The sequence below is a fragment of the Gastrolobium bilobum genome, unplaced genomic scaffold (genome assembly GCF_033153095.1).
Source record: "Gastrolobium bilobum isolate Gb01-03AN ecotype WA unplaced genomic scaffold, APGP_CSIRO_Gbil_v1 utg42558, whole genome shotgun sequence".
Classification (NCBI taxonomy): Eukaryota; Viridiplantae; Streptophyta; class Magnoliopsida; order Fabales; family Fabaceae; genus Gastrolobium; species Gastrolobium bilobum.
In genome coordinates, this window is record NW_026896757.1 from 136,676 (window position 1) to 163,736 (window position 27,061).

The 27,061-nt window shown below is 33.6% G+C and overlaps 4 protein-coding genes and 1 non-coding gene across 10 annotated transcripts in view; 2 read left to right on the top strand and 3 right to left on the bottom strand.

The window, feature by feature from the left end:
• Window positions 1-4,063: 4,063 nt before the first annotated feature.
• LOC133301870 (calmodulin-like protein 3) lies at window positions 4,064-4,901 on the bottom strand. Its single transcript, XM_061501580.1, has one exon. The coding sequence runs from the start codon at window positions 4,860-4,862 to the stop codon at window positions 4,203-4,205; it is 660 nt and encodes a 219-aa protein (XP_061357564.1). The 5' UTR covers window positions 4,863-4,901; the 3' UTR covers window positions 4,064-4,202.
• A 5,383-nt stretch (window positions 4,902-10,284) lies between these two features.
• On the top strand, window positions 10,285-15,538 carry LOC133301864 (uncharacterized). 4 transcript variants are annotated; one of them, XR_009750259.1, is made up of 6 exons: window positions 10,285-10,421; window positions 10,891-12,023; window positions 12,895-12,932; window positions 13,025-13,220; window positions 14,274-14,374; window positions 15,305-15,538. XR_009750259.1 is itself a non-coding variant. In XM_061501574.1 (5 exons), exons 2-5 carry the CDS (start codon window positions 10,980-10,982, stop codon window positions 14,274-14,276), a joined length of 1,281 nt encoding a protein of 426 aa, XP_061357558.1. In that variant the 5' UTR covers window positions 10,286-10,421; window positions 10,882-10,979; the 3' UTR covers window positions 14,277-14,814. The 4 variants fall into 4 exon arrangements, 1 of the variants encoding a protein (XP_061357558.1); XR_009750258.1 differs by having other exon boundaries at window positions 10,286-10,421; window positions 10,882-12,023; XM_061501574.1 differs by lacking the exon at window positions 15,305-15,538 and having other exon boundaries at window positions 10,286-10,421; window positions 10,882-12,023; window positions 14,274-14,814.
• Window positions 15,539-19,353: 3,815 nt separating this feature from the next.
• On the top strand, window positions 19,354-22,116 carry LOC133301872 (serine/threonine-protein kinase-like protein ACR4). Its single transcript, XM_061501582.1, has one exon. It carries the CDS (start codon window positions 19,354-19,356, stop codon window positions 22,114-22,116), a length of 2,763 nt encoding a protein of 920 aa, XP_061357566.1.
• A 633-nt stretch (window positions 22,117-22,749) lies between these two features.
• Window positions 22,750-22,821, bottom strand: TRNAT-UGU (transfer RNA threonine (anticodon UGU)). The gene has a single exon. It is a non-coding gene; the product is annotated as a tRNA-Thr (tRNA).
• A 1,020-nt stretch (window positions 22,822-23,841) lies between these two features.
• The window catches only part of LOC133301849 (eIF-2-alpha kinase GCN2), a 33,335-nt gene continuing 30,115 nt past the window's right edge, over window positions 23,842-27,061 (bottom strand). The window contains exons 26-29 of one of the 3 annotated variants that reach the window (XM_061501552.1): window positions 26,952-27,037; window positions 26,661-26,763; window positions 26,456-26,578; window positions 23,842-24,439 (exon numbers count right to left, since the gene is read on the bottom strand). In XM_061501552.1, coding sequence (XP_061357536.1) covers window positions 24,329-24,439; window positions 26,456-26,578; window positions 26,661-26,763; window positions 26,952-27,037 — 423 coding nt within the window. In that variant the 3' untranslated portion in view covers window positions 23,842-24,328. Of the gene's footprint in view, window positions 24,440-26,455; window positions 26,579-26,660; window positions 26,764-26,951; window positions 27,038-27,061 lie in introns of those variants that run through there. The other 2 variants (XR_009750257.1, XM_061501553.1) reach the window with 2 other exon arrangements.

Consider the following 27,061-nt stretch of genomic DNA (forward strand, 5'->3'; position numbering starts at 1 on the left):
AACTTTTACAAATTATACTATATACTATGGATAATACATATTACTTGAGTATGTACTACCTGTAGTACATAGTGTAATTTGTAAAAGTTTGTAAACAAAAAATTTCACTACAAGAAAAAATGTAAATTACGACGAAATATCTGAGGCGGTTTCAACGGAACCGCCTCCAAATAATTATCAGAGGCAGTCTAGGAGGCGTTTATACTAACCGGCTGTAAATTAGTATATTACTGAGGCGGTTATAAAATAACCGCCTAAATATATTGAATACAAAGGCGATTGAGGAGGCATTTATACTTTTAGCCTAAAAATTATGTTAATACTAGGGCGGTTTTAGTACAACAGCCTCCAAATGTAATAATTTCAGGCGACATTAGAGGTCGATTTTTCGATTATATGTACTTCATTCAGAGGCTGTTATTCAAACCGCCTCATCTATTATCAAAAAATAGTAAAAAATGTATGTAAGAGGAATCGAACATGCGCCGTCTTCATTGAGAGACTACGTGTAACCACTAGTCCAACTAAAAATAGCAACCGTGAAATGCAATATTTTTTTGTTATTTAAAAAGTGTGTGTTTCACTTTCATTGGGCGGACTCGTTTCCCTCCGTGTGAAAAATTAGAGTGACTTTTTAATTTAGGGTTTAGGTATTTCCTTTTGTCCCTAACTTTGTCTCTTGAAATTGAAAGCCCTCGTTTTACCGTTTGTAGACCATATACATTTATCTATGTGGTCATCGGTGGTGAAGGACGTCAAGGTCACCGGTGGTGTCTGTGTAGTTCTCACGGTAGCTCTCAAAGGTCACCGGTGGTCCCATCATCCAATACTCAGGCACGATTTTGTCAAAACTTAGGTGCCTTCATAATACTCTTACCTGGCAATGGGTAGAGACTAGAGAATTCTTATTTTTCATTTAATTGTTTTTTAATCTTTGAATGTGTTGTGCATGTATATTTAAAAGGAATGAGGAAATGTGTAGTAAAATGCATTTTACTTGTTCAGGTAGCTCGAAGAGACGCATGTATAATAACTGAGGTTACATTTCTAGTGACAGAGTCAAGGTTGAGGTTAGTCTCTACAACTCCTCATAACAAGATTTAGGTTCTCCAGGGATTAGGAGATCTTCTCATGCAAGTCATGACCCTGCTTGTGAAGGACCAGATTCTTCCCCTCAAATTCCACCTCCACCACCAGAGTTGAATATTTGATGTAGTCATTGATGTTGGATGTGTTCTTGACTTGATGTCATTATCATAGGGATTTGTTCAAGGCTTTTACATAACAGTTATGACATTGTTTATGGTTGTTAAACATATTATGTTCTATGATTTTGGATAATATATGCAATTATGCACTTTTTATCTTGTTATGAATTTATATATATATATATATATATATATATATATATATATAATGCATGTTAATTATTCAGGGATGATGCTAAAATTGTATGTTCAAATGCAACAATTAAAAAAAACAAATTAAATGCACTGGGTTTTGGAGGGTTAATGTAAACTTATATTAACAAAATTAAAATAAATATATATATATAAAAAATAATTATTTAAATATGGAGGCGGTTCAACAAAATCGCCTTCAACTTTCCAGACAAAGTTCAGCCATTTATAACCGCCTAATAAACCACTTAAGTACATTAGTATGAGGCAGTTTGCAAAACTGCCTAAGAATAAGGACTACAGGCGGTTAACTAAAGAGCCTCAAAGAGTTTTATGCAGGCAATTTCGTAAACCGCCCAAGTAATTATTAAGTGAGGCGGTTTCTAAAAAGGCCTCCAAATGTAATATAGAGGCGGATATCTGAATCGCCCTTGATTCCTAACCAGATTCTTGTCTTGCTAACTGAGGCGTTAATATCCGCCAAAAAGTATGCCTCTATTTATCTGTATGCGGTTGTACCAGTGCTTTCTTTTAACCGCCCTAGTTAGCGTCTCGACAGTGGTAACTGAGGCAGTTGTTGCTGAACCGCCTAGCGTTGAATACAAAGGCGGTTAAAACCGCCTCAGTTTACTTGTATAACCGCCTCAATATAGTTGTTTTCTTGTAGTGGAATTTGTAAATATAACTTGGGGTAGGATATTGTAATAACCAATTAGGGTTACTATCAATGTTATTACCAATCAATTTTACCGTTAGATCAATTACGTTGATCCAACTGTTATATTTATTTTCATCTTCGTATGGTTATGATTTTCCATATTTAATGTGAAAACATTAAATATGGGAAATCATAACCATACAAAGGTGGAAATAAATATAAAGTATTAAATATGATGAATCATAGCCATACAAAAATAGAAATAAATATAACTGTGAGATCAACATAATCGACGTAACGGTGAAATTGATTGGTAGTAACCCTAATTGGTTGTTACAATATCCTTCCCCATGATTTACATGGCTAAAATTTTAGACTTTTTGAAAAATTGAAAACCGATCAAATACAAACCGCATAAAAATGTATTGGATTAGATGTAAAAAAAATCTAAACTAAATGGATAATTAAATGATCAAAATGAATAGATTGGATGGGATAATTTTTACTTCAAAACCAATCCAATCCAAACCGCGAACACACTACTCTTAATGTTACATACTTACATTATTCTTTTAACGAAATACTAAAGGGGAATTTAAATATGGGTCCATATCTCATATAAGTTAGTAATACTATAATATTATCTCATACAATCAAAAGACTAATACACTAAAATTAATATATCTTTATTTGATTTTAGTAGATTGTACTTTTTTATATCAATGTCTTAATTGTTGAGACTTGAGAGTTCGTTTATATTCTTCTTTATTTTTGCTCTATATAATTTGGCTTTTCTTCTTCTACTACTTTATTTGAATTTTTTCCTGATTGATTGATTATTCCATTAGTTCGATTTTATTGGAATCTTTTAATTAAATATTTAATAATATCTCATATATTAATATAATTATATTATGGGAAGAATATTATCTCATATAATTGAAAAACTATTGTATCATAAATTTCCTTTTCTTTCTCATTAACTATGATGGATAATCTGACCTGTTTATTTCTCCCATGGGAAGATGATATATAACCAATCTGGCCTAGGGTTTGATTGAGATTAAAGTGACCTTGATATGCAAGCAGAAATTAGTGAGATACTCGACAAAATAGAAAATGAAATTTCACCATGACTTGGAATTATATATGTGCAGGCAAAGATTTAAATTTGTTCAACAATGTGTTGCAGATATTTCACCAAAGACTTTGAATTTACATTGCCTATGCTAGATGGAATTGGACTTACAGTGAGAAAACACCATAACCGTCGTTTGCCAGTAAATAATTTCAAGATTTTATTTGCTCAAAACTCAAAAAAAGGCTTTCAGGTTAAAGTTCAAATACAAATTGATACAGTGCTTCCTCTCCACCACTCACCCGTCAAGGGACGTGTTTAGAGATATAATATAAAATCCTAACATATTAGAATTATGAATTTTTCTACTTATATATACACATAGGTTAATCATACCATGCAAAGTAGCAAATTCATCATAAAAACTTAAACTGTCAGTGAATATCTTTATAACAAATTTTATATTTCTCTCTCACCATATATGAAACATTTGGTTGGTGAGATATGTCCCCCTCTAAGAGCATAAAAATTTATATTGCCAGTAAAAATTAAATTCAAAATTAGTAATCTGCTACAAATAAAATTTTATAAAAAAAATCATTGTAAAGAAAAATTTCACCACTCCATTTTTTAGGATACCAAACTTACCTAATGAATCACCCAAAAACGTTATGCAACATAAACATCAATGAATCCCAAAATTCAAATGAATTCATCAAACTGAGTTTTACAGAGTGAAAACAGAATCACCTATTCTTGCCCTCAACACAAACCAAAAAAAAAAAAAAAAAAAAGGAAACACAATCCCATCTTGTTACAAAAAAACATTACCAGGTCAAATTTCATCTGCATAATATCATGTTTAAGTGTTAATTAACCACAAAACGGCTGAGATTATGTAATTTGCATTGGCAATTAACAAGAGCTCAACGTGTGCCTTCCCACTAACAACAGCATACATCATCAATACATATTTACAAGATGGGAATTGAAAAGTTTGAAACCATTAATTTGTGATGGCATGCATGTATACATACATATGCATAAGGGTAACATAATTAATTAATTAACCAAGAGCACTGAATCCTCCACCCTTCATCATTTGCTTGAACTCTTTGTAGTTAACCATTCCATCTCCATCAACATCAACCTTCATGATCATCTTCTTACATTCTTCTACGGTTCTTCCCTGTTTGAGTCCCAGAGAAGCCAAAACCGTTCTGAGTTCCTCAACGGTGATGAACCCATCACGGTTTTGATCGAACACATTGAATGCCTCCATCATATCCTCCTCTTCATCACGCTCATGCTCGTCCATGATTGAAGTATATAACTCCCCAAACTCATCCATGTCCACGCACCCATCTCCATTGACATCGATCTTTTCAATCATCGCCGTTAATTCCTTGTCAGGGATGAAGATTCCTAAGTTTTCCAAAGAGTCGTTTAGCTCTTTCTTCGTGATTCTGCCATCGCCGTTGCGGTCAAACATGTGGAAAACGCGCTTGAGCTCATTGGGGTCCATTATTATTGTTGTTGTTGTTGTTGTTGTTGTTTTGTTGGTAATAATAAGGGACCTTGATGTTGTTGAAGGCGCAGTTGTGGTGGTTTGGATGAGGTTGGTTCGATGGAGGAGGTAGGATCTTAGCTTCTTGGGGACCAGAGACAAGACAAATGAATTTACGAGGTTGTAAAGAAGGAAAATCCTTAAGAAAATAGTTGGCATTTGGGAGACTGAAACAGAGAATTTTTTGTGCTTGTTGCTTTTTTGGGATTCCTCATGGAGAGATTTTTGGGTTCTAAATAAGGGAAGCGGAGAGTATGATATATATAGACTAATCATAATAGTATAAAAGTGAATTAATAGTGATAAATAAAAAAAGAAAACAAATATTAAAATACATAGTTGTAAAATTATCAAATTTTTTGTTGGTAAGTCTATTTATTTGTTTTTATATGGTTGTGATATTTTAATATGATCATGTTATTTTTTTTAATATGAGAGAATTTACTTTTTGTTTATAATTAATTATTTTTAAAAAAATTGGAAGAAGTGATACTTTATAACTTATTTTTCTTATAACTTTTCATTTAATTTATGGATTGATAAGTGAGTGAAAATATCATCACACGTAGAACTTATACGCGTATTTGGTTTATGGATTGTTAAGATTGTATAATATAAAATTATTGCCGTTATGATTGCCGCAACTTGTTTTTGTAGTTCAAAGACGCGTTGACGTAAACAACTCCGTTACAGTGCAAATATTCAATTTGGTCCTAGTCAATTCAGTTGGGGAATACCGGAATATGCCTTGTTTGTGTTATTGCTGAGCAAATCACTACATTAATTTAATTTTGAGATTTAATATTGGAATAGATTATTTTTATTTTATTTTTTTATAATTAATTGAGATTCTCATCTAACGATATTATAAAATAATGGATAAAATAGACATAAAAAATATAGACAGAATAACTTATGCCTTACAAAAATTAATTTTTGTATCGAGTGAAGGATAATTTAAGAAAAAAAATGTATGAGAAAAACATATATCATTTTAAAGGATATAACCTTATATCATTTTAGATCCTAACTGTTGATTTCCGTCCATCAACGGTTATAATCTATTGGATCAAACTTAATGGACCAAATTTATTATTAATTAATTAATAATTTTAATCCAATAAATTATAACTGTTGATGAACAAAAATCAACAATTAGGATCTAAAATAATATAAGTTTACATCCTTTAACATTATTCCCAAAAATTTGTAAATATGCTAACGTTAATTCATTACAAACAAAAGATATCAAGCTGCCGTGTGGAATTTAAAAGCATGCAGAGCGTGTGACCGTTGATGACGGATCTAATTGAACGTTGGAGGATGGACCCCGCCAAAAATGAGGCCGGTATAATACAATTAATTAATTATTTATTTTAATATAATATTTGGTATTTGTTATTTCAAAAACGTAGATTTATGTCATTTTAAGCAAGAGAAAGATACAAATTATACAGAAAGAGTAAGTATTTTTTTAAATTTTAATTTTAAATAAAAAATACTAAATTATATTTTTCTTTCGCTTAAAATGACACAACTTTATATTTTTTAGAGTAAAAATATTTTTTCTTATAAAATATGAAAAAAAATGTTTGTTATTTTAAATGACATAAAATTATGTCATTTTCAAGAGAAATAGACACAAAATAAATTTTTTTATTTAAAATTTAAATTAAAAAAATCACTCACTTTTTTTTTTATAATTTTTATTTTTTGTGTCTATTTTTTCCATTCTTTTTTCTAGATGGTCAGAACGTCATCTAGAGTCCAATCCTACTTGTTATTTAAAATTACAAACATCAAATTCATAAAATATATAAACTATGTTTTGAAGATTTGGATTTACTCAACGGCTGTTTACGCGTGTTAGGTGGGGCGCGTTGACACTGTTGTCTTTAGATCGCTTTTAACGGGTACATGGAATAAAATAGAATTGAATGAAATAGTTTTATTTTACACGATCAATTTATAAATAATTAATGTTATACTTAATTTTAAATTTAATAGTTGATTTCCGTACATTAAATGATTATATTTTATTTAGATATATACATTAATTAATTATTAATTTTTCATAAATTATAACGGTCAAATGTAAAAAAGAAAATGACAACGAGTAAAATTGATCCATTTTTTTTTAACAAAAATTAAAATATATTACTTTTTTTATTTTATTTTCAGTTTTATTAGCGAATGGTTCTGCACGCTGGCTTTACCACTTGGTTCTGCAGTAAGTTCTTGAGCTCCATTGAACTAGTATTTTTTTTCTTTTTCTTTTTGGAAATTGAACTAGTCTTTGTACATAGTCTATTCTTGCAGTAGTGAGCTACTGTTGCCCAAGGTAGCTAGCTACAAAATTGTCTTTAGCTCACTAATTGTTTGACTGAAGCAACAAATTCTTATCATATTTTATTTTCCGAGCTAACTTAAGAAATGGTTGAAGACAATTGACCTTTTCTGTTCTTTACCATCACTCAGTTATAAAATATGTAAGAGAAATGTGCCACCACAAAGACCTATTCTATATCTAGCAAAAGCAAAATATATATGCCAATATTTATACCGATGTAATATTAAGAAATTTTATATTTAATTGTAGTTGTGAGGCTTTTTCACCCTTTTGCCCCTTATTAATTAATTAATAACTATTTTGCCCCTGATTCGAAACTATCTACCAATCTGCCCCTCTTTAATCGACTACCTTGCATTTTTAATCGACTAAACGGTTGTTGGGAGATTTAATCGACTAAATCTCTCTACTTAATCGATTAAAATCATACTGACTTATTTTTTTTTTTTGTAAAATATGAAGATTTAGTCGACTAAATAGGGAGATTTAGTCGACTAAATAGGGAGATTTAGTCGACTAAATCTCCCAGCAGCCATTTTTTGTCTGTTTTGGTCATTTAATCGATTAAAAATGCAAGGTAGTCGACTAAAGAGGGGCAGATTGATAAATAGTTTCGAATCAGGGGCAAAATGGTTATTAATTAATTAATAAAGGGTAAAAAGGTGAAAAAGCCGTAGTTGTGATCTACGTGCATTTAACAATTATAATTTATAGAATTATATTCATTAATTAAATATTAATTCTCAATAAATTACGGTGATTGATGGTTTTCCTTGGAGATGAAAAATTCGCCCACCAGGTTTTATCAATTTGCAAATATACCAGTGTGAGCAAAGTAGTCAAAATCGGGATTTTACCTAAAATCAGAAAGGGAATAAAAAATCATAAATCGTAAAATCGTAATACAAATCGTAGATTTTACCTGCACTCTTAAATTAAATTTTTATATACATAGGCTTATGTATAAAAGAATTAAGAAAAATAGACTACCTGCCACCATCCTTATACATTTGCATACAATTGTCACACTCTAAGGGTCTAAGCTAATAAATCATTCAAGTTATTATCATCGAAGACATTCTGTTTCACGTGATCTTCAACTACATCATTCAAAATTGTCTTCGTCTAAACTTTTATCATGAGATAAAGTCCCTTTATTTTCCATAATCCATTCATCTTCGGATGAAACATCAGCAAATGTTATTTCAACAATTTTTCTAACTTGCTTAACATCATTCAAATAGTTAAAATCGGGATTTAAATCTTAAAATCAGGACTTAAGTAAATGTCTAAATCAGAATTTTATATTGGAAACGATTTTAAGTGAAATCTAAATCGTTTTAGCAAAAATAAATCGTTAAAATTGAAATTTTAAAATTTAAATCCCGATTTTAACTACTATGAGTGTGAGAATATACATTTAAAAAGGGTAATATATTATAAATTAACAATTAATCAATAAACGTAACTCAATAGATTGTAGTCATCAAATACATGTAAATCAACGACTAAGATTAAATATAAAACTTCTTATTTGTATACAATGTAAGTTGATTTGGTCCCATATATAATTATTACTATTTAAATCACGATTCAATTACAATCATATTGATAGATTGTGAAGTAATATTTTAACCAATTAATTAATCAATCCAATTTTAAAAACATTGATAATCACCTCAAAATTAAAGTGTAAGTTATGAATTAATAATAATTTACGAGGGAAAAAAAACTAACAGTGATGACAGATGTAAAATTTGCCATCAATGTGTAACTGTTTAGAATTCAATATCTAGTTGGGTCCATCTAGGATACGATCTTGGATCGATATGGATTGGGAAATACATTTCAGATACATTCCTAGGGAGAATAATAGTTGTGTAGATTGGCTAGCAAAGGCAGGGACCAATCCCTGACTAGTTATTTCCTTTTTCTTTCGTTGTTTGGGGCTTTGCCCATCTCAGTTATCAAAATAATAATAATACTAATAATTCATTATGTTGTTTAGCATATATTAAATGATAATGATATTTATATGAGTTTACTCTCATATCATTTCTTCTTCTGAGATTTCTCCTGTGATTTGTTAATTAATCGATTAATTTGGTCAAGTCAAATGAGATCATAAGGGCAACAAAACTCTGTCTATTAAGTTTTTAACATAATTGTGTACTCAAGACTCAAACTCAAGATCATAAGTTGAAATAGAACAATCTCGTCCGAGTTGATGATCACATGATTGGTGATTCATACATTCTTCATATATTCTCAAACAAGCTACCGAATAATAACTTAACTTCAATGTAAACCCCTTATAATCTAGGTTATATAATTCACTTATAAGAGAGAGACCGAAGTGATAAGCAAACATTAAGGAAGATGTTGAAATTGAAGGACTTTTATTATGGTAGCCAGGAGGTTGATTCTGGTGTAAAATTAAAAAAATTTACTTCCTAACTTAACTATTAAGTTATATCTCTTAGTTAATTGTTAATTTTAAATAAATGACAATTGCCAAATAAATAAAAACTAACGGCTGAGATGAGGAGTAAGACTTTTTTAATCTTGTATTAGAATCAAAAGATCTTCTATCTTCTTATAATTATAATTATAATTATTTAATAACTTTCTTATCATACAATATTTAAATATTTTTACTAAATAAAATAAGAGTTTTAATAAACTGATAAAATTTTAAGTATTTTAATAAAAGATGATTTGGTTAAATATAGTTATATTTTCTTATAATTAAAATTATTTAATAACTTGCTTATGATACAATATTCAAAAACAGAAGTTGTATTGTTGTAAACTTTTCCCAAAACGGAGGTAGTGTTAAAAATTCAAACATTTGAATAGCAAAATCCATTATCCACATCCTGACCTTGGGAACTGCGCTTTCTGCTGATGGAAAAGCCCAATCCAATTGTTGTTTGTTCGTGGAATGGAAGGATTGAAGGAAGTCATTCACACGTGGCACACGGTGGGCACAGGAAACTGGTGCTTGTAATAAACCTGTCCGTATATGAACACAACCCAGCTCCCTCCGTTATTCGAGAACTAACGAATTTTCCGTGCATCTTTTCTTTTTATCAAATTTCTTTCTTACTTAATATTAAAATAATTTTTTTATAATAATTTAATAAAAATAAAATACGCCTCACATCACATGAGTCATGAGTAGAAGAAAATTCACGCTCACTGAATTTTTTTTCCGTTATTCACGAAAGTACCACTCTTCTCAGTTTTGAACTTTGGAGTCAGGAACCTTCGTTGCTGGGTCTGCTACCCTACTCTGCTCTGTTCATCTTTCTCGCTAAAACCTCACAATCCCTAGTTTTCGTATTCTCAGCAAGATTTTCGATCAGGTATTGTTTCTCTCTTCTTCTTTCGATTTCTTATCGGTTATAGATTCGAACTAATTTCCTCTCTCGTAATGTATGTTTGCATTGTTGTTTCCGTCACATTGTTGTCTCACACGATATTTTTTTTAGTTTCACGATATATAGATTATAGAGCATTTAAAGAAGTTGTAGATGGAGTGCATCTTTTGCACCTGTTAATGGATTAGAATAATCATTGTCTTGGTGAGGAAGATAGTACGAGTTTCTGTCTTCCATTAATGGTTTATGTAATTGTTTGGAAGCTGAGAACTATGCCTTGGGATCTACTTTAGTAAATTCATAATATGGATTGAACAAAACGTATTGCTCTTGTTACCAAGCATATATGTATGTATACAAGGGCAAGTGTAGATGATGTGTTTGCATTTTTGTTTTTTCGTTGTACAATCCTTTGGGGAAACATGTCTCATGTAATCCTGAACAGCACATGCAGGTGGATTTGGCTATACAACATATCAAGGATCTTTAAAGAAGTACAAGTTCCCTAGGACTAGGAGAAGATTTGATATTGATTCAGGTAAAATGAGAGACAGCACAGTTCAACATTTTCACCAAAATGGCAGAGCTGTAGAAGCATGTGCACCTTCAGCAGAGAGAGATTTTTCTTCTTCAATAAAAACAGCTACTGAAGTTCTTCCTCCTTCGTTTGAGTTCTATGTCTGGTCAGACGAGGGAATTAATCTTCACGTTGATTTAAATTTGTCCCCATCAGATTGGACTAACAGATTTAGTAATGAGCTTCGCATAAGTGAGAATGTGCACAGAAACAAATCCCAGAGTCTTTGGCGGGATCTCGGTTGCTTAAGAGAGAATTCTACGCAAGGGAAATCTTCCTTTTTGTGGAAATCAAATTTGGGTCAAATTGATGATCTTAATGGACAGGCCAAATCTTCCTCAAGCTTGAAATTGACAAAAGATGGTTTTACAGAGTTAGATCAACAGAATAAAGGTGACAATCCTTTAATATCTGATTCATTAACTCCACGCAACATGACTGTAAAAGTGGCAGATATTTTAAAGGAAAATCATTCAGCTGTCTCTGCTGAACTGACTGTAAATGTGGTAGACAAATTAGGGCAAGATCAATCAGCTATCTCAGCTGAAGTAAGTTATGGTGCACCAAACAATTTTATTTCTGGCGTTGAATCTTGTGCTAAAGCTGCGTTTGATAAAATCCTTGTTTCAGATGCTACCGATACTCCAATCATCAAGTCACTTTGTGGTTCTGTTGGCAACTCTCTGTCAGATCCTGGCATACTGGAGCCTCAAAATTCAAAGCCTGATAATGAATGTTCTGAGGGTTGTGCTCTGCAAAATGGTTCTTGCTTTGTGAACTCTGATGTGGTGTGTGCTGGAGCTTCATTTAGTAGTTCTGTGGAACTGCAAAATTCAGAAGTTGCAAGTTGTCATAAATGTGCATCAGTTTCACTCGGTGAGAATGATGGATCCCTGGATTTATGTGATCCAAAGAACGCTTTTGACACGGAAAAGGGGGGACTAGTCAACTCAAGTGAGATTAATTTCGATACTGATGTGAACAATTTCCCATCACTAACTGAAGAATGGGTATAGTGCTTTCTCTAGCCTTCTGAGATGTATGTACACTTTTTCATGTAGAAGGTTTTTTTCATTTTTCTTTCTTTTTCTTTAGGCATAAAAAAGTACATTAGATTTGATGTGGCTGAATTATTCCAATTCCAACTTATGATTTGGTGCTTGGTATAATATTGTATTTTACAGATGTAATTTTGGAGACCTTTTTGAATCATGAAATTGAAGTTATTGAGCCTAAAACTGAAAGTTATATGTCTGCCAGATGTGGTGCTAATGTATTAAGCTTTTGATAATGCTACTTTGCATGTAAACACCCCTTTCCAAAATACATATGCAATCAACTGTTGAAGAATTTGAAATCTACTAGTACAGAAAAAGAAATGTGAATGATTCTCATCATCACATGATCGATGTTATTACTAAATGCCATTGCCCAAATAATAATTCTTCTTGAAGTTTTCAGATTTTGAAATTTGTCATTAGATTAGGATTCTTATTAACTGAATTGATGTATTTTTCATTGTGGTTGGATCATTATTTGTTTGCTGTTGTGTTCTCTCAGTATTTGTTGGTTTTTAAGTAGGTAATAAAGTTCTTCATACTTTTCTGTGTTGTCCTTCCCCTTTGGAATAGTCCATTCTTTTAGCCCCCTGTAACACTTTTGGAAACAATTTTTAACTGTTTGTGATGTGATGGTGAAGATGAAGGGATAGGGTTTACATAGGAAATGTATATTGATTGCTTAAATATTGGCAACATAAAAAGATTTGATGATCCTTGACAAGCTTCTTGACTTGTTGCTCTCATGTGTCTACAATGTGTCTTCTTTTTTTTCCATGTAATCACTCATGTAAAGTATGTAAAAACATCCCGTTATTTGCAGGAGGTGGGCAAGATTGTTGATGGAAGGGAGAGCTCAGGGTAATTACTCATCTTAGCAATTGATTTGATGGGTTTCTGGGTTTTTTAAGCTTTATGCAATTGATTTGAGCAAATTTATACTGTGCTTTCAGATGCTCCCAGTTTGATGACCCACTTAAGAAATCTGGCCTAGATTCTGATGATCAAGATCCTAAAATGAAGCTTCCCAAAAAGAGGAAAAACGGAGACTCTGGCGTTCGTGGTTCAAGTACTACAAGAATTTTAAGAAGCATGAAGAATACTGCTGTGATGGTCCTGCCTAGAAGATCCATGAGGCTAATCTCTAAGGTGATTTGACGTTTTGTTATGGCATTAAAGTGAAATTATATACAATGAATACAAATCCCTAAAAGGAGACAAACTTATTCAATTTATTTTCAGTGTTCAATATCTTAAATAATGTAATGAAAATAGATAAACTCTACAAATAAATAATGCTGCTGGGTCAGTGATCTCGCGATGCTCCTAGAGGAGGAGTTGCAGGAGGTCACGAGTTGATGGCCGTTGCTTCACGGTGTACGCCAAGCGGAGGCGAAAGCTGATGGTGAGACTGGCCATCAGAGGATGGGGAAGTCTCCTGGCCATCCAGAACAAGTGCGAGGAGAGGCGGGCTTGGGTTAATCTTTCTAGTGTCAACCTTGTTTTGTGGAAGTTTAGTTTTCCACGGACTGCCAATGTTGGAATGTTCAGCCTGATTAGAGGATATGATGGTTTAATGTGTTAACCGAGCTAGAGCAACTGGGATAAGAACCAGGAGTCATCAGCGATTGGTCTAAGGTGCTAGATGGTGCTTTTTGTTATGAATAAGGAGAGTAAGGGTGGTAGTGTATCATCTGCAGAGTGCTCAAGTGCTTCTGGGAAGAGAGTACGAGAGAGTGCAATAGCAAATTGGCCAAAGGTCCTTCCTAATGGGTAAGGACGTAGTATATACTATATGTAGATGAGTGTGTAATATTCCAGAATTATGAGGTGGCACTAACAGTTTCGCAGGTAAGTGAGTTTGTGAGCCAAATATGGAGGAATCAAGTTGCAATGATGGGTAGTTATTATTTTGGAGAGAGGAGGTGCATGATGTGGATGTTTTGTTTTCTAGTGGGAGTAAGGAATGAGCCATGTAAGGGGCCCAATTCATCAGTCCATAACAATGGGAACCTGCAAAAGCTATTTTGTTCACATTTTCGTTTGTATATCTACAAAATGGTGGGCCTGGCAGCTGGCTTACGCCCTTCTTGCTTTACTTAGATTAATTTTATGTAAAAAAAAAAACAGAAGAAAAAACTGAGTTCTCTTCTATATGTTTGATTCATCCACGTTTTTATACTGTTTGTTTTTCTTGTCCAGTGAGTTCATGAAGTGCTTTGTGCGCCATTTGGAGGCTTTAGTTCCAGATTTTCAAAGAAATTATAATGCACTGTTCAAAGTGGAAGAATGACATTTAGTAGGTATGAACTATCCCTTCATCCTAGTTTCAAGAAACATATAAGGAATTGAGATAGGTCATGAAATTGAACTTAATACGTTTATACGACAGATTGGAGAAATCAAATAACTCTATTTCATGACTTGCAATTTGATGGGCTTAAGATAATTAGTTAGTTTGTAAGGAAAGTTTCTAGAATATTCTTAGAGGAGGGAATAAAAGGAGAGTGAGTGTGTGTAGTGAGGAGGCATGAATTCAGTATTGGTTTAGTGGGGAATTTGGGGGATCTCTTGGGAACTCTAGGTGCCTAGGTTTGTTGGCTTTGAGGGGGAGTTGAGGTCATTTGGTGTATTTTTCTTGCATTAGTGTTTGTAAGGAGCTTGTCTCCATTACTATTTCCTTCAATTTATAGTAAATCAAATTGGGTTCCATCACAATTCTTTTGTTTTTGTTTTGTTTTGTTTGTCTCTGTTTTTTTTTTTTTTGGGCAAATGAACAACTTAAAACATGTTTAGTTTCAGGTGAATCACTTTGAAGATTGTCTTGTGATCAAGCTTTTGAAGCATATCGATCAGAAATTAGAAATAAATATACATAAAATCCCTAGCCCAATAATTTCTTATTTTGTTGCTGCTCTTAAATTTGTTGTGCAAGCTGAAGATGTTCGCTTTGTTTTTTGTTTGCATTTTGTTTCCTGTTTTTAAGATTTTGTGAAAAAAATTGTGAGAACAAGACACAAGAAACAGAATGAAAAACAAGATGGATGACCTGTTTTTTTGGTAATAGATAGTGAAAACATATCAATTGAAGATGAAAACAGAAAACAAACCAAACCAAAGCCTTTCTTAGTTTCCTGCATCAGACTACATGCTGAGGCCATCTAGCCCTAAACAGTCTAGTTACATCAATTAAAACTTGAGATGAGGCTGTTAATCATGTTAATTGGTTGCAGGTTGCTTCATTCTTTTGGAAGTGTTATACCAACAGAATAATGAAAAGCGAGAGTCTTTCAGGTAGATTTCAGTTCGACCGTTAAAGAGTGAACCAAATAGTTTTTTTTTTAAACAAATCTATTTTTGGTATTTCGAAATGATAAAATTAGTTTGTTTTGATTAGTATCCTTTCTTTGAGACACTATTTCTGATTGTATATTAATAGGGATTATCATTGAATTTGCTTAGCTTGGTCTCGACCCATTTGGGGCATAATTGAATTTGAATATTGAAAACACAAGCAAGAAAGTCTTTATCTTGAATTCAGATACAGTAATTGTAGCTTGTACATTTATCTTTCGCCTTTGTTTTAAGCTCGCTCTTGTTTAGCTATCAAAATTTCCTGAACGGTTTATGTAGTTAGCTAATAGCTAGTTATGTTGCTGAGCACAGGACTCATCGAGCATGTTATTCTAGTTTGATTTAGGTGTCAAATCAGGTATTTTGGTGTCTGATTTGACGTCGTTAATATTTTTTAATATATATTTTCTAAAGAACATTTTATGTTGAAAAGTCAACAAATCCAATAAATATAACGAACTGCGAAATGAAGTCTTGATTGGTAAAGAGCGAAGACCTACTAAGAAAGCAACGTGGGTCACACGCTGGCTATGGCGGAATCTTTCATGATGCCTCTGGTGCGTGGGTCAGTGGTTTTGTGCGCAATCTTGGACCAATCTTGGATTGTGGTACTGGTACCCCTCTTGATTCAAGACATACTTAGTTTGAGGCGTTGCCCCTCCTTGATAGCAACTAAAAAAAAAATCACGCTGAGAAACATGAAGAAAGAATATAATTAGACAACAACAAACAAAGAACATGTGAAATTGTTGAACATCACGTGGAAGTCACGAGATTTAGTACGTACGTGTAACACTCAGGTGAGGACTGGGGAGGATAGCCAGGGATACCACTATAGAGCGTTAATGTCATCTAATTCACGAAATGTATTTTCTTATGTTTTATGTAATATGATTATGGAAAATATTACTCTCCTTTCACATAAGATAACTTCTCTTATGTTCTCTCACTTTGATTTTCGCAATTCATTTTTTTCTTTTTTTTTTTTCTTTTTTTCTTGTAATGGTGGAACTTATCCATTTTATCTTTACAATATAAAGATAACTATCTTATATAAAAAGAGATTAACAAGGCCCTATGATTATGTCACGTGAGAGGAGGATCTTAACCATATAAAAGGTAAATTAAAAAGTGGTGATTTTATAATTATATATTATAATATTTTTTCTCTATCTTCTCTTATTATCATTGATCTATTTTTATATAGTTATGATTTATTCATGTGACATTATCATGTTAACTAACACAAAAGATGATCTACTCTCCATAATCCATTATCTAGTTTCTATTTGAAATTTATGAATTTATTTATTATCGAGTTGAAAGGATTTCAATAGCAAGAGTTACATGCGTTGCCTGGACCATGAATAAGCGATTATTAATTTTAATATTAATTTCCGCAAGTATCCTATTACCCAAATTCAATTCATCAAGCTTGAAGATTAGTTAGCTCAAGTCGCAAGATTGACTGCTTATAAAGGTCCCCGAAAAAAAAGCTTGTGTGTTTCAATTAGTGTATCTCCATCTAAAAAGAGTGATTTTCTACAATTAGTGTTTCAATCTGAGGGAGGAAGCTGGAGTCTGTAAACTAATCGGGTAAGAGGGTTTATTTCACTCTTTATTGGGGGAGACACAATGGAAACCATATTGTGAAGTTAATACTATATATATATATATATATGCAAGACGGATTGACAATATGTTTGGCAGGTAAAACATGTAATTAGTTTTAATTGCTGGTCCCTTTTTCTTTTCTTTTTTTAGTAAAGTGTGTTAATAACACTTCCAAAGTTTTGGACTCGCACCGGTCATTAACTAGTCATTATCATCCAAGACCTGCCTCTACTTCAAAGTTCAAACAAGAAGAGAGTATTTGCACAATTTACAACTTTTCAAACTTCGAATCTTGCACATCAATTTTTTCAGTCCACTTGTACCGCCTCGGAGTGAAACCAATCATTTGTAAAAATAATAGTATAAAAGGTATTAAAAAAGGCACACAAAAAAAGAGTAGAAGAACAACTTTTTCATTTTTTTTTGAACAAATAAATATTAAAAAATTATAAAAAAGGAAAAATTGTGTATCATTTTAAAGGATATAAAGTTGTGTCATTTTTTATATCAAAAAAAAAATGTTGTGTCATTTTAAGTGAGAGAAAGAGATAGATAAAGGTGTGGTCCCACTTCTTTGTGAAAGTGAAATGACATAAGTTATGTCATTGAAAATGACAAACACTTTTTCCATAAAAAAATAACCTACTACAATTCATAAAATGCATACGAAAGATTAGATTATATTATATAAAATATTTAATATATCAATAGTTATTGGTTAAGTGGTAAGGAACTTATTCTCCTTAATCAAAGGTCTCGACTGGAAATAAAGAAAATGATCTTGGAAGAACTGTTTTTTATTATGGGTCGGACAATTCTGAAACCGGACTAGTCGGATAATCGAGTAATCGGTGAATATACTCAAAAAAAAATAAAAAATTAATATATGCAAGAGATTCATACTTATTTTGTACATTATTGCTTTTACCTCTAAACATACACATATATAACAGTTATGAATGGCAATGGTGCATGATCAAAAAAGAAACGTCATTAAGCATAAATTCACCAACTCAAAAAAGAAAAAGAACCTAAGGAAAATTAAAAATGAAATACACAGTGACTGGGTAAGTGGCCGTAAAGTTGGAGGTGGGAGAAAAGAAATAAAGGCAACGGAGATAGGGAAGAATTTAAATATTTGAAGTGAGAGGGTTGCGTTGTATCAAGCGATTATTAGCACACAATACTTCGATACGTTAATTCTAAAAAATATTATATTCTGACACGTTTTGATATTACATAATATTTTTAATATATATATATATATATATATATATATAATATAATTTATATTTAATACATATAACAGCCATAATAAGTCATATAACCAATCAAATATTCAAATTTTATTACATAAATATAAACAAAAATAATTTTTCGTACCTTATTAATTTTTCATGTTTAGTTAATAAAATAAAATTTAGTTCTAAAAAAAAAAAACATGTCAGAAACAGTTGATTGTGTGTCGAAAAAATGTGTCAAATATGTTGGAGCGTTGATCGCATGTCTCAAAATATTGAGCACGGATGCGTGTCGGAAAGTATCGGTGTCCAACACATGTAACACACACATTTTTTTTAAAAATCAACGTGTCCATGCATATGAGATTAGCCATGCCTAATATACATCCTTTCAGCAAAGTAAAATTGGGAAGAAACTGTGTTACCAAAAAAAAAAAAAAAATTGGAAACTGGTGGATAAATAAATGTGCACTGCACTATGCACTAGTCATGCCATGAAAAGATCGAATTGCATTAACTTTATCATTTAATGCATTCACCAAAACTACGCCCATACGTACAGAAGTAGCAATTTTGTGTCATTTAATGCACCGTGATCTCTCTCTCTCAGGTTATTGCCTGCAACAGCTATACCCTGTAACCAACCATTACCTTCCACAATCCGTCCCTTTGAGAAGAAGTTCACTTCATCTTTCCTCCTCCAACATACCATACCATTACCATTACAATGCATTCTTTCTAACACTTTCTGTCAACTTTTACAAAAATGTGGGTTGCCAAGTTAATTCCTATAACATAGACCATAGTTTAGTTAGCTCCAGTTGTTAAATCTAGTGACTTGAAGACATTGGAGCTAGCTTTTTCTTCTTCTTGCATTGCTAGTTATCCATAGAGTTTGCAACACATCATGAGGTAATGGTGTCATCATGCATGGTGTTTGTAAGACTTGTTCTTCCCTCTAAATAGCATTACCAATGAGTGTATAAAAGTGGAAGCTAAAGTATATGTACAAAATATTATTGATGAAGATTCTACTTTTTTAATCCTTTATGATATTTGGGTTGCTTTGGATCATGGGGTTCTCAGTAACACATTTCTTAATTTATGGTTTGAATATGCACCTATGGTCAAGTGGGCTTCTATTTGAACTAGTGGTTTTATCATACTTGTGGTTGCGAGTTTCGAGCCTTGGTTCCATGTCATCCATTGCTGTCTCTTATGGCGAAAAAGGTTCTGTTTTTTGTGGTTTGAAATCAGATGGGTCTCATACTGTGACCTGTTATGGATCCAACTCAGCCATAATCTATGGAACACCGACCCATTTCTCATTCCTCGGTCTAACTGCTGGAGATGGTTTTGTCTGTGGCCTTCTAATGAGTTCTAATCAACCTTATTGCTGGGGTAGCAGTAGCTACATTGAAATGGGTGTGCCTCAACCTATGATTAAAGGAGCTCAGTACCTAGAAATTAGTGCTGGGGATTACCATGTTTGTGGGTTGAGGAAACCTTTGACTGGAAGAAGACACAGGAACATTTCTTCTTTTGTTGATTGTTGGGGCTATAACATGACCAAGAACTATGTGTTTGGTGGACAGGTTCAATCAATCTCAGCTGGTTCTGAATTCAATTGTGGGTTGTTTTCTCAGAATAGGACTGTGTTCTGCTGGGGAGATGAGACTAGTAGCAAGGTGATTAGTTTGATTCCTCTGCACATGAGATTCCAAAAGATTTCTTCTGGTGGGTATCATGTGTGTGGAATCTTAGAGGGGGTAAATTCTAAAACTGTTTGTTGGGGGAGAAGTTTGGATATTGAGGAAGAAATTTCAGTGAGACATGCAGGTCAAGGAAATGTTGATTTGGCTCCAAATGATCCCATGCTTTCTGTAGTGGGAGGAAAGTTCCATGCTTGTGGCATTAAGAGCTATGATCATGTAGTGATTTGTTGGGGTTTTATTGTCAAACCAAGCACACCAGTTCCTAGTGGGGTTAAGGTCTTTGAAATTGCAGGTGGTGATTATTTTACTTGTGGTGTACTTGCTGAGAAATCTCTTATGCCTGTTTGTTGGGGTGTTGGTTTTCCTACCTCTCTACCTTTAGCTGTTTCACCAGGAATGTGCAAGCCTGCTCCATGTCCTCCTGGTTTCTATGAAATTGATCAGCAGCATAAGGGTCTTTGCAACTCACCAGATTCTCGTGTTTGCATGCGCTGCAGTGGTGCTTGTCCTGCTGAAATGTATCAGAGAAATGGATGCAAATTGTCTTCTGATAGACTATGTGAATATAACTGTTCTGCTTGTTCTTCACCTAAATGCTTCTTAAACTGCTCCTCTTCATATTCCACTGTTGCCACTGGAAAGAAAAATGAAAAACTTTGGGCTTTGCAGTTACCAGTTGTTATTGCAGAGATTGCTTTTGCAGTTTTCATAGTTAGTATTGTATCATTAGCTGCAGTGTTATATGTTCGATACAGGCTACGATATTGTGAGTGCTCAATGAGGTCAAAGGTGAAGAAAGTTAATGGTAGTTCTTCCCTCCAAAAGGATAACAGCAAGATCCGGCCAGACTTGGAGGAGTTCAAGATAAGGAGGGCTCAAATGTTCACCTATGAGGAACTTGAAAGTGCAACTGGTGGATTCAAAGAAGAATCCATAGTAGGGAAGGGAAGTTTTTCTTGTGTATTCAAGGGAGTTCTGAAAGATGGGACAGTTGTTGCTGTTAAAAGGGCTATAGTATCTCCCAACATGCAGAAGAATTCCAAAGAGTTTCACACAGAACTTGACTTACTCTCCAGATTAAACCATGCCCATTTGCTCAACCTTCTAGGATATTGTGAAGAAGGCAGAGAAAGACTTCTAGTCTATGAGTTCATGGCTCATGGATCTTTGCACCAACATTTGCATGGGACAAACCAAGTGTTGAAAGAGCAGCTAGATTGGATAAGAAGGGTAACAATTGCAGTCCAAGCAGCTCGTGGAATTGAATATTTGCATGGATACGCTTGTCCACCTGTGATTCACAGAGACATTAAGTCCTCAAACATCCTCATTGATGAAGAACACAATGCTCGTGTTGCTGATTTTGGTTTATCATTGTTGGGTCCTGCAGATAGTAGTTCCCCACTAGCTGAACTACCAGCTGGAACTCTTGGCTATCTTGATCCTGAATACTATAGGCTTCACTACCTCACCACAAAATCTGATGTCTATAGCTTTGGGGTTCTAATTTTGGAAATTCTAAGTGGTAGAAAAGCCATTGACATGCAATATGAACAAGGGAATATAGTTGAATGGGCAGTGCCACTGATCAAGTCAGGAGATATAACTGCAATTTTGGACCAGGTTTTGAAACCTCCTAATGATCTTGAAGCCTTGAAAAGGATAGCTAATGTGGCTTGTAAATGTGTGAGAATGAGAGGAAAAGAGAGACCCTCAATGGACAAAGTAACAACAGCTTTGGAGAGAGCTCTTGCACAGTTAATGGGTAGTCCATGCATTGAGCAACCAATTTTGCCCACTGAGGTTGTTTTGGGAAGTAATAGATTACACAAGAAATCATCTCATAGATCTTCAAACAGGTCAGTTTCTGAGACTGATGTGGCAGAAAATGATGACCAAAGGTTTGAGTTCAGAGCACCCTCATGGATAACATTCCCCAGTGTTACATCTTCTCAAAGAAGAAAGTCATCATCACTATCAGAGGCTGATGTTGATGGGAAAATTACAGAAGTGAAGAACTTGGGCAATGTTGGAGGTGGTGGTGAAGTTTTCAGAAGTCTTGAGGATGAGATTGGACCTGCTTCTCCTGAAGAGAGGTTGTTCTTGCAACACAACTTCTAACCAATGTTTCAGTTCTCATTTTGATTGTTACTTATGGTTTAGATAATTGGGAATGAAATATGGTAAAAAGTTGAGGTAATTTTCCTCTACAGATGCTACCACCACTAATGTACTGCTGTTTCATGTAACTTTTTCCTTTTTTTGAGTTTTATCATGGATGTGTAAGTCTGGTTTATTATTATTTTATGTAACTTTTTTCAGAATCTTAACTATGATATCATTTATCCGATTGAAATGAAAAGTTGACCATGTAAGTTAAATTCTATGACAACATTGCCCCCCCCCCCCCCCCCTTCCCTTTTTTCATTGGAAAGATTTGGATTGTGACGTAAGGTTAAATGATAAATTGGACTTGTGGTTATTAGGAGTAATTTATGATTTCGAGAGCAAGTTATATTTACAAACTTTTTTATTTACAAACTCTTACAAATTACACTATATTCTTTCGGGAGAACACTAATTACACTATATTTTCCGAAAGAACATAATGTAATTTATAAAAATTTCAAAAAAATTTTGTAAACGTATCTCTCTCCTTACCAAAAAGCCCAAAATAAGATAAGTGGGATTTTATGGAATGTCAGCGTGAGAGTAGGGAATAAAGTGGCAGAAGCAATATTATAAAAAATATCATGCCCTCACGCAGGATCGAACTACGGACCTTCAGTTTACAAGACTGACGCTCTACCACTGAGCTATAAGGGCAGCTTATTCGTTGGACCAATTATAAAATTAAATACTATAATTAAATAATTTTCGGATAAATGAATTACTTTGTTCTAATCTTAATAAATGATATAGCGAGTCTTCAATACTTCTATGGTATTGAAAATATTTTCCTCTGCATTAAATTTACATTTGTGTCGTTTTCACATGTAGCACATCAGAAAAAGAGGATGGTTTCTTCACTTCTTAATGATTTAATATGAATCTTTTTTTATATAACTTGGAAGTATCATCATTCAATCTTCTCCGATCACCGTGCCGGATACGTCCCTGTAGGCTAATCCCTCATTAAAACAGCAGGTGCATTGAGCATCGCTACCGAAAGAAATATAAGACTAAATCCTCATTCGAAGAGAAAGGCACATCCTCTGGCCCTAAAAGATTTTTCAAAAATTTGCTTGAGGCAGAATTTGAACCCCTGACTCAAGCAAACCCTTAAGAAATCAGTTGCCAACTGAGCTCAATTTAATACGAATCTTTACTCTCGTGTTGTTGCTTTTTTTTGTGCTTGGGCTTTGTCCTGCTCATTCACTAAAACAAACGTACAAGAGTTTATAGTCCAGCTGAAATAAGATTGAAACTTATATTTTAACTTTTATTCCAGCTTCTATAACCTTATCTTTGGATTGATAGAAAGAAAATAAAGAGCAAAGAAAATTTTCTTGTGTTTGGTTGAAGAGAAAAGTAGAGGAAAAACATACTCAAAATAAATAAATAAAAATTCTCTTCAAGTTCTCTCTCCATTTTAAATTCTATATTTTCTCTCTCATTTTCTTTCCTCGCATCCAATCGAAAGTTAAAAGGTCAATACTCAAATGCAACGTAAAAAGATAAACAAAATAAGAATATAATTTTAACAACTCATCAATAGCTACTTTTATCCGGCTAAATGAATTAAAACTATTTATATACTATTTACTAATGGAAATCACCCAGAAACTCAGAAAACGAGAGAAAATCAAAGAGAAAGAGAAAAAAGCAAGAGTCCGGAAAGTTTTCTGTATTTGCATGTAAGAGAGAGAAAGAAACATTCACAGTATTCTGATACAAGCTCTATTTAAGAGCCTTAGTGATGACTCAGCTTATGAGTCATACTCAACTAATCAGTAACTAAACGAAACTGAATTGATTACATTATGTTACCTTTACACATCAGCATATTAGAACTAGTACACCTTACTAACAGTGAGGGCAGAAAGTAAAGAACACAAAGAAAAGTTACAGTAATATTTACATCACCTCTTTGCACCAAAAAAAAAAAAAAACTACAAAAAATAGAGAGAGAGAGGACAATCAAATAAAGCTGCAAAACTGATCTATATGAATTTTCTTCTACATTCAGGTGGAAGGCATCCTGTTGATAATCTGGTTTACTCAGAATCTATTGTTCAGCTGCTGAATGAAACATAATCAGGTGATATTCAGTATGATCCAAGAACAACTCCATCGTCTACTAATGTATAAGGCAAAACAGTTGAGCTTCTAATCAAATCCAAATGGCGGGGTTTCTAAACTGTGTTGCCATAGCATCCCATAGAAACTTGACTAGGTTTTGTCTTTCGACGTTTTTCTCCTTCTTAAGTTCAAGGTGTCGAACCTGGAGGCAATTTAAATCAGTTATGCAACATTGTCTTAGGATCATATTACATGCTTCATAACCAATATAAGATTAGGACAAGAAAAGGGGACCCCAGTGAACACACACAAATACCCAATCTTCAAAGGAAAATTATTGAATAGTTTATTGATGTAGAACAATAACCCAGAGTTCAATAGTACTCATCTTGGGCAGGGTACTGCCCTGTCTAATAAACCTAAAGCACTTCTCTAGGGCACAGTACTCCTCCGACTTGGTTTCATATGCAATTTAAAGGAAATGAAATATCAATAATTAATAATACAAAAAGTCTAAATACCATATGGCACCTAAAAGGTATTTACAACCCAAAGATAACAAAAATATTAAATAAATAAAATCCTAGATAAGTCTTAACTAGATAAATAATCTTAATAACGAAGCAGAACCTTGTCACAACGATTGGTGTTGTTGCAATGTGATCCCGAGATCACACTTGCGACTTCCGTAATCAGCCTTTTGCAAATGCAAGGTAAACTTGTCTACTATAAACCTTTCCGGGGACCATACATATAGCAGGAGGCTTTATAGCACCCAAGCCTTGCCCCCGCCCCCCCCCCCCCCCCTCCCCTCCCCTCCTTCTCTCTTTCCTTCCTTTTTTCTGTTTTTTTTCTTCTCTTTAATCTTAATAACATAAATTTCCTCAACCAAGATTTGATACCAATTAAACGTTCTCTCTTTCCTTCCTTTTTTCTTTTTTTTTTCTTCTCTTTAATCTTAATAAAATAAATTTCCTCAACCAAGATTTGATACCAATTAAACGTATAACAATAACCAAGAGTACTCCTTCTCGGCAGAATACTCCCCTGAATAATAAAGGGAAAGTACTCTTATAGGGCAGTTTTCCTCTGACTTGGTTTCGAATACTTATAAAATAAAAGAAATGTAAAGAACCAATTCAACCCAAAATTTTAAGGCTTTGAGCGAAGTTATATTAATAATTTTATATCTCTCCAAAACATTCTCTCACGCAAGAGTCCTTTGGACTTGAAGCTTGGGTATTACACAGGCCCATTTTTTGGTCTACCTTGTGCTTACTTAATTCCACCACAAAGTGAAAAGCAGTGAGGATCGAACTTGTGACCACTTGGTCACTTCAGATCTAATACCATGTAAAGAACCAATTCAATCCAAAATTTGAAGTCTTTGGGTGAGGCTACATTAATGATCTTATATCTCTCTAATATGAAATATAAATAATCAATCATGACAAAATGTTTGAATATCAACAAGGGTTAAAATTACAATGAATACCCCTGGAATTTTTGCATATGGAGCAGGTATTTCACATTAGATAATAGAACAAATAGTATTAATCCTGATTCCCACGAAAAAGCCTTAATCATTGTCGCTCACAATCAGAATCTTCCATAGCTATCTGATCCTACATCCCTCTCATACACCCATCCACTAGCCTTCTAACATCCATATTTTTATCATCGTTACTTCCCCAAGTCATTCTTCGTTGTCATCTTCAATTCTTCTAACCGGTTCTTTCAACTCCTCCCTAGTTCAATTTGCATAACTAATGCACTCACAGTCTCTCAGGTTTTATATGGAGTAGGAAATCATGCAACAATATTCTTTTGATGCGACATTCCATAAGATTGTGGTATATGATGTTGTTGAGATATATAAAACCATTAATGTAGCCTTACTCAATAGCTTAAACTTTTGGGTTGAATTGATTTTTTACATGGCATCAGAGCCTCGGTGTACCGGGTTCGATCCTCACCGCCCCCCACTTTCTTTCTAGTGAAATTTCTTTCTTCGCACAGGTAGGTGGGCCTGTGCATCGCCCACCCTTCAAGCCCAGTAGGCTCTCATGTGAGAGGGCGTGTTGAGATATATAAAACTATTAATGTAGCCTTACCCAATAACTTAAGCTTTTGGGTTGAATTGGTTCTTTACAGATGTAAATTTCAATAGAAATCACTAGGAATTTCAGAAAATGAATTGCAGAACATTACACATTACCTTAACAGAATCTGTCAGGGAGAAACCTGTATCTGTGATGGTGACAAGACATTTGATATCATGTTCGTTAGCATACTCATACTGCTCTGTAAAACTTGGATCAGGGGTGGGAACAAATTCAGCCTGATGACATGAAAGATGAGTGAGTAGAAGCTTAAGTAATAATACACAACTATGCAGATTGAAATTGTTTAGATGTCTCAACCTTAAAGTTCTCCTCCCATAGTTCAGCAACTAGTTCCATGCGCTCCTCCAACAGACCACCTCCTCCTCTTGAACAGACAAGAATACTGGTGCTGGCTTCATTTCTGAAACAGTTGAGAAAGTCAAGTGTGTTTTCGTGTAGACCACCAACAACCAAGCCTTATCCTATTAAGTGTGTGTGCTACTTGCATAAATTAAAAATATAACTAAAATGACAATAACCTGAGTGCCAAGGAGTCTATAAAATGTTAAAATAACAAGTCCAAGGAAAGTATGGGTCGAAGGAACTAACCTAATGGGCTTAAAATCCACAGGACAATTCTGAATTATTGTCTCTATTGCAAGGCTACTCCCCACCCCAGTGGGGGAATTTCCTTTCTGGATAGAAGAGAAGGCAAGCAA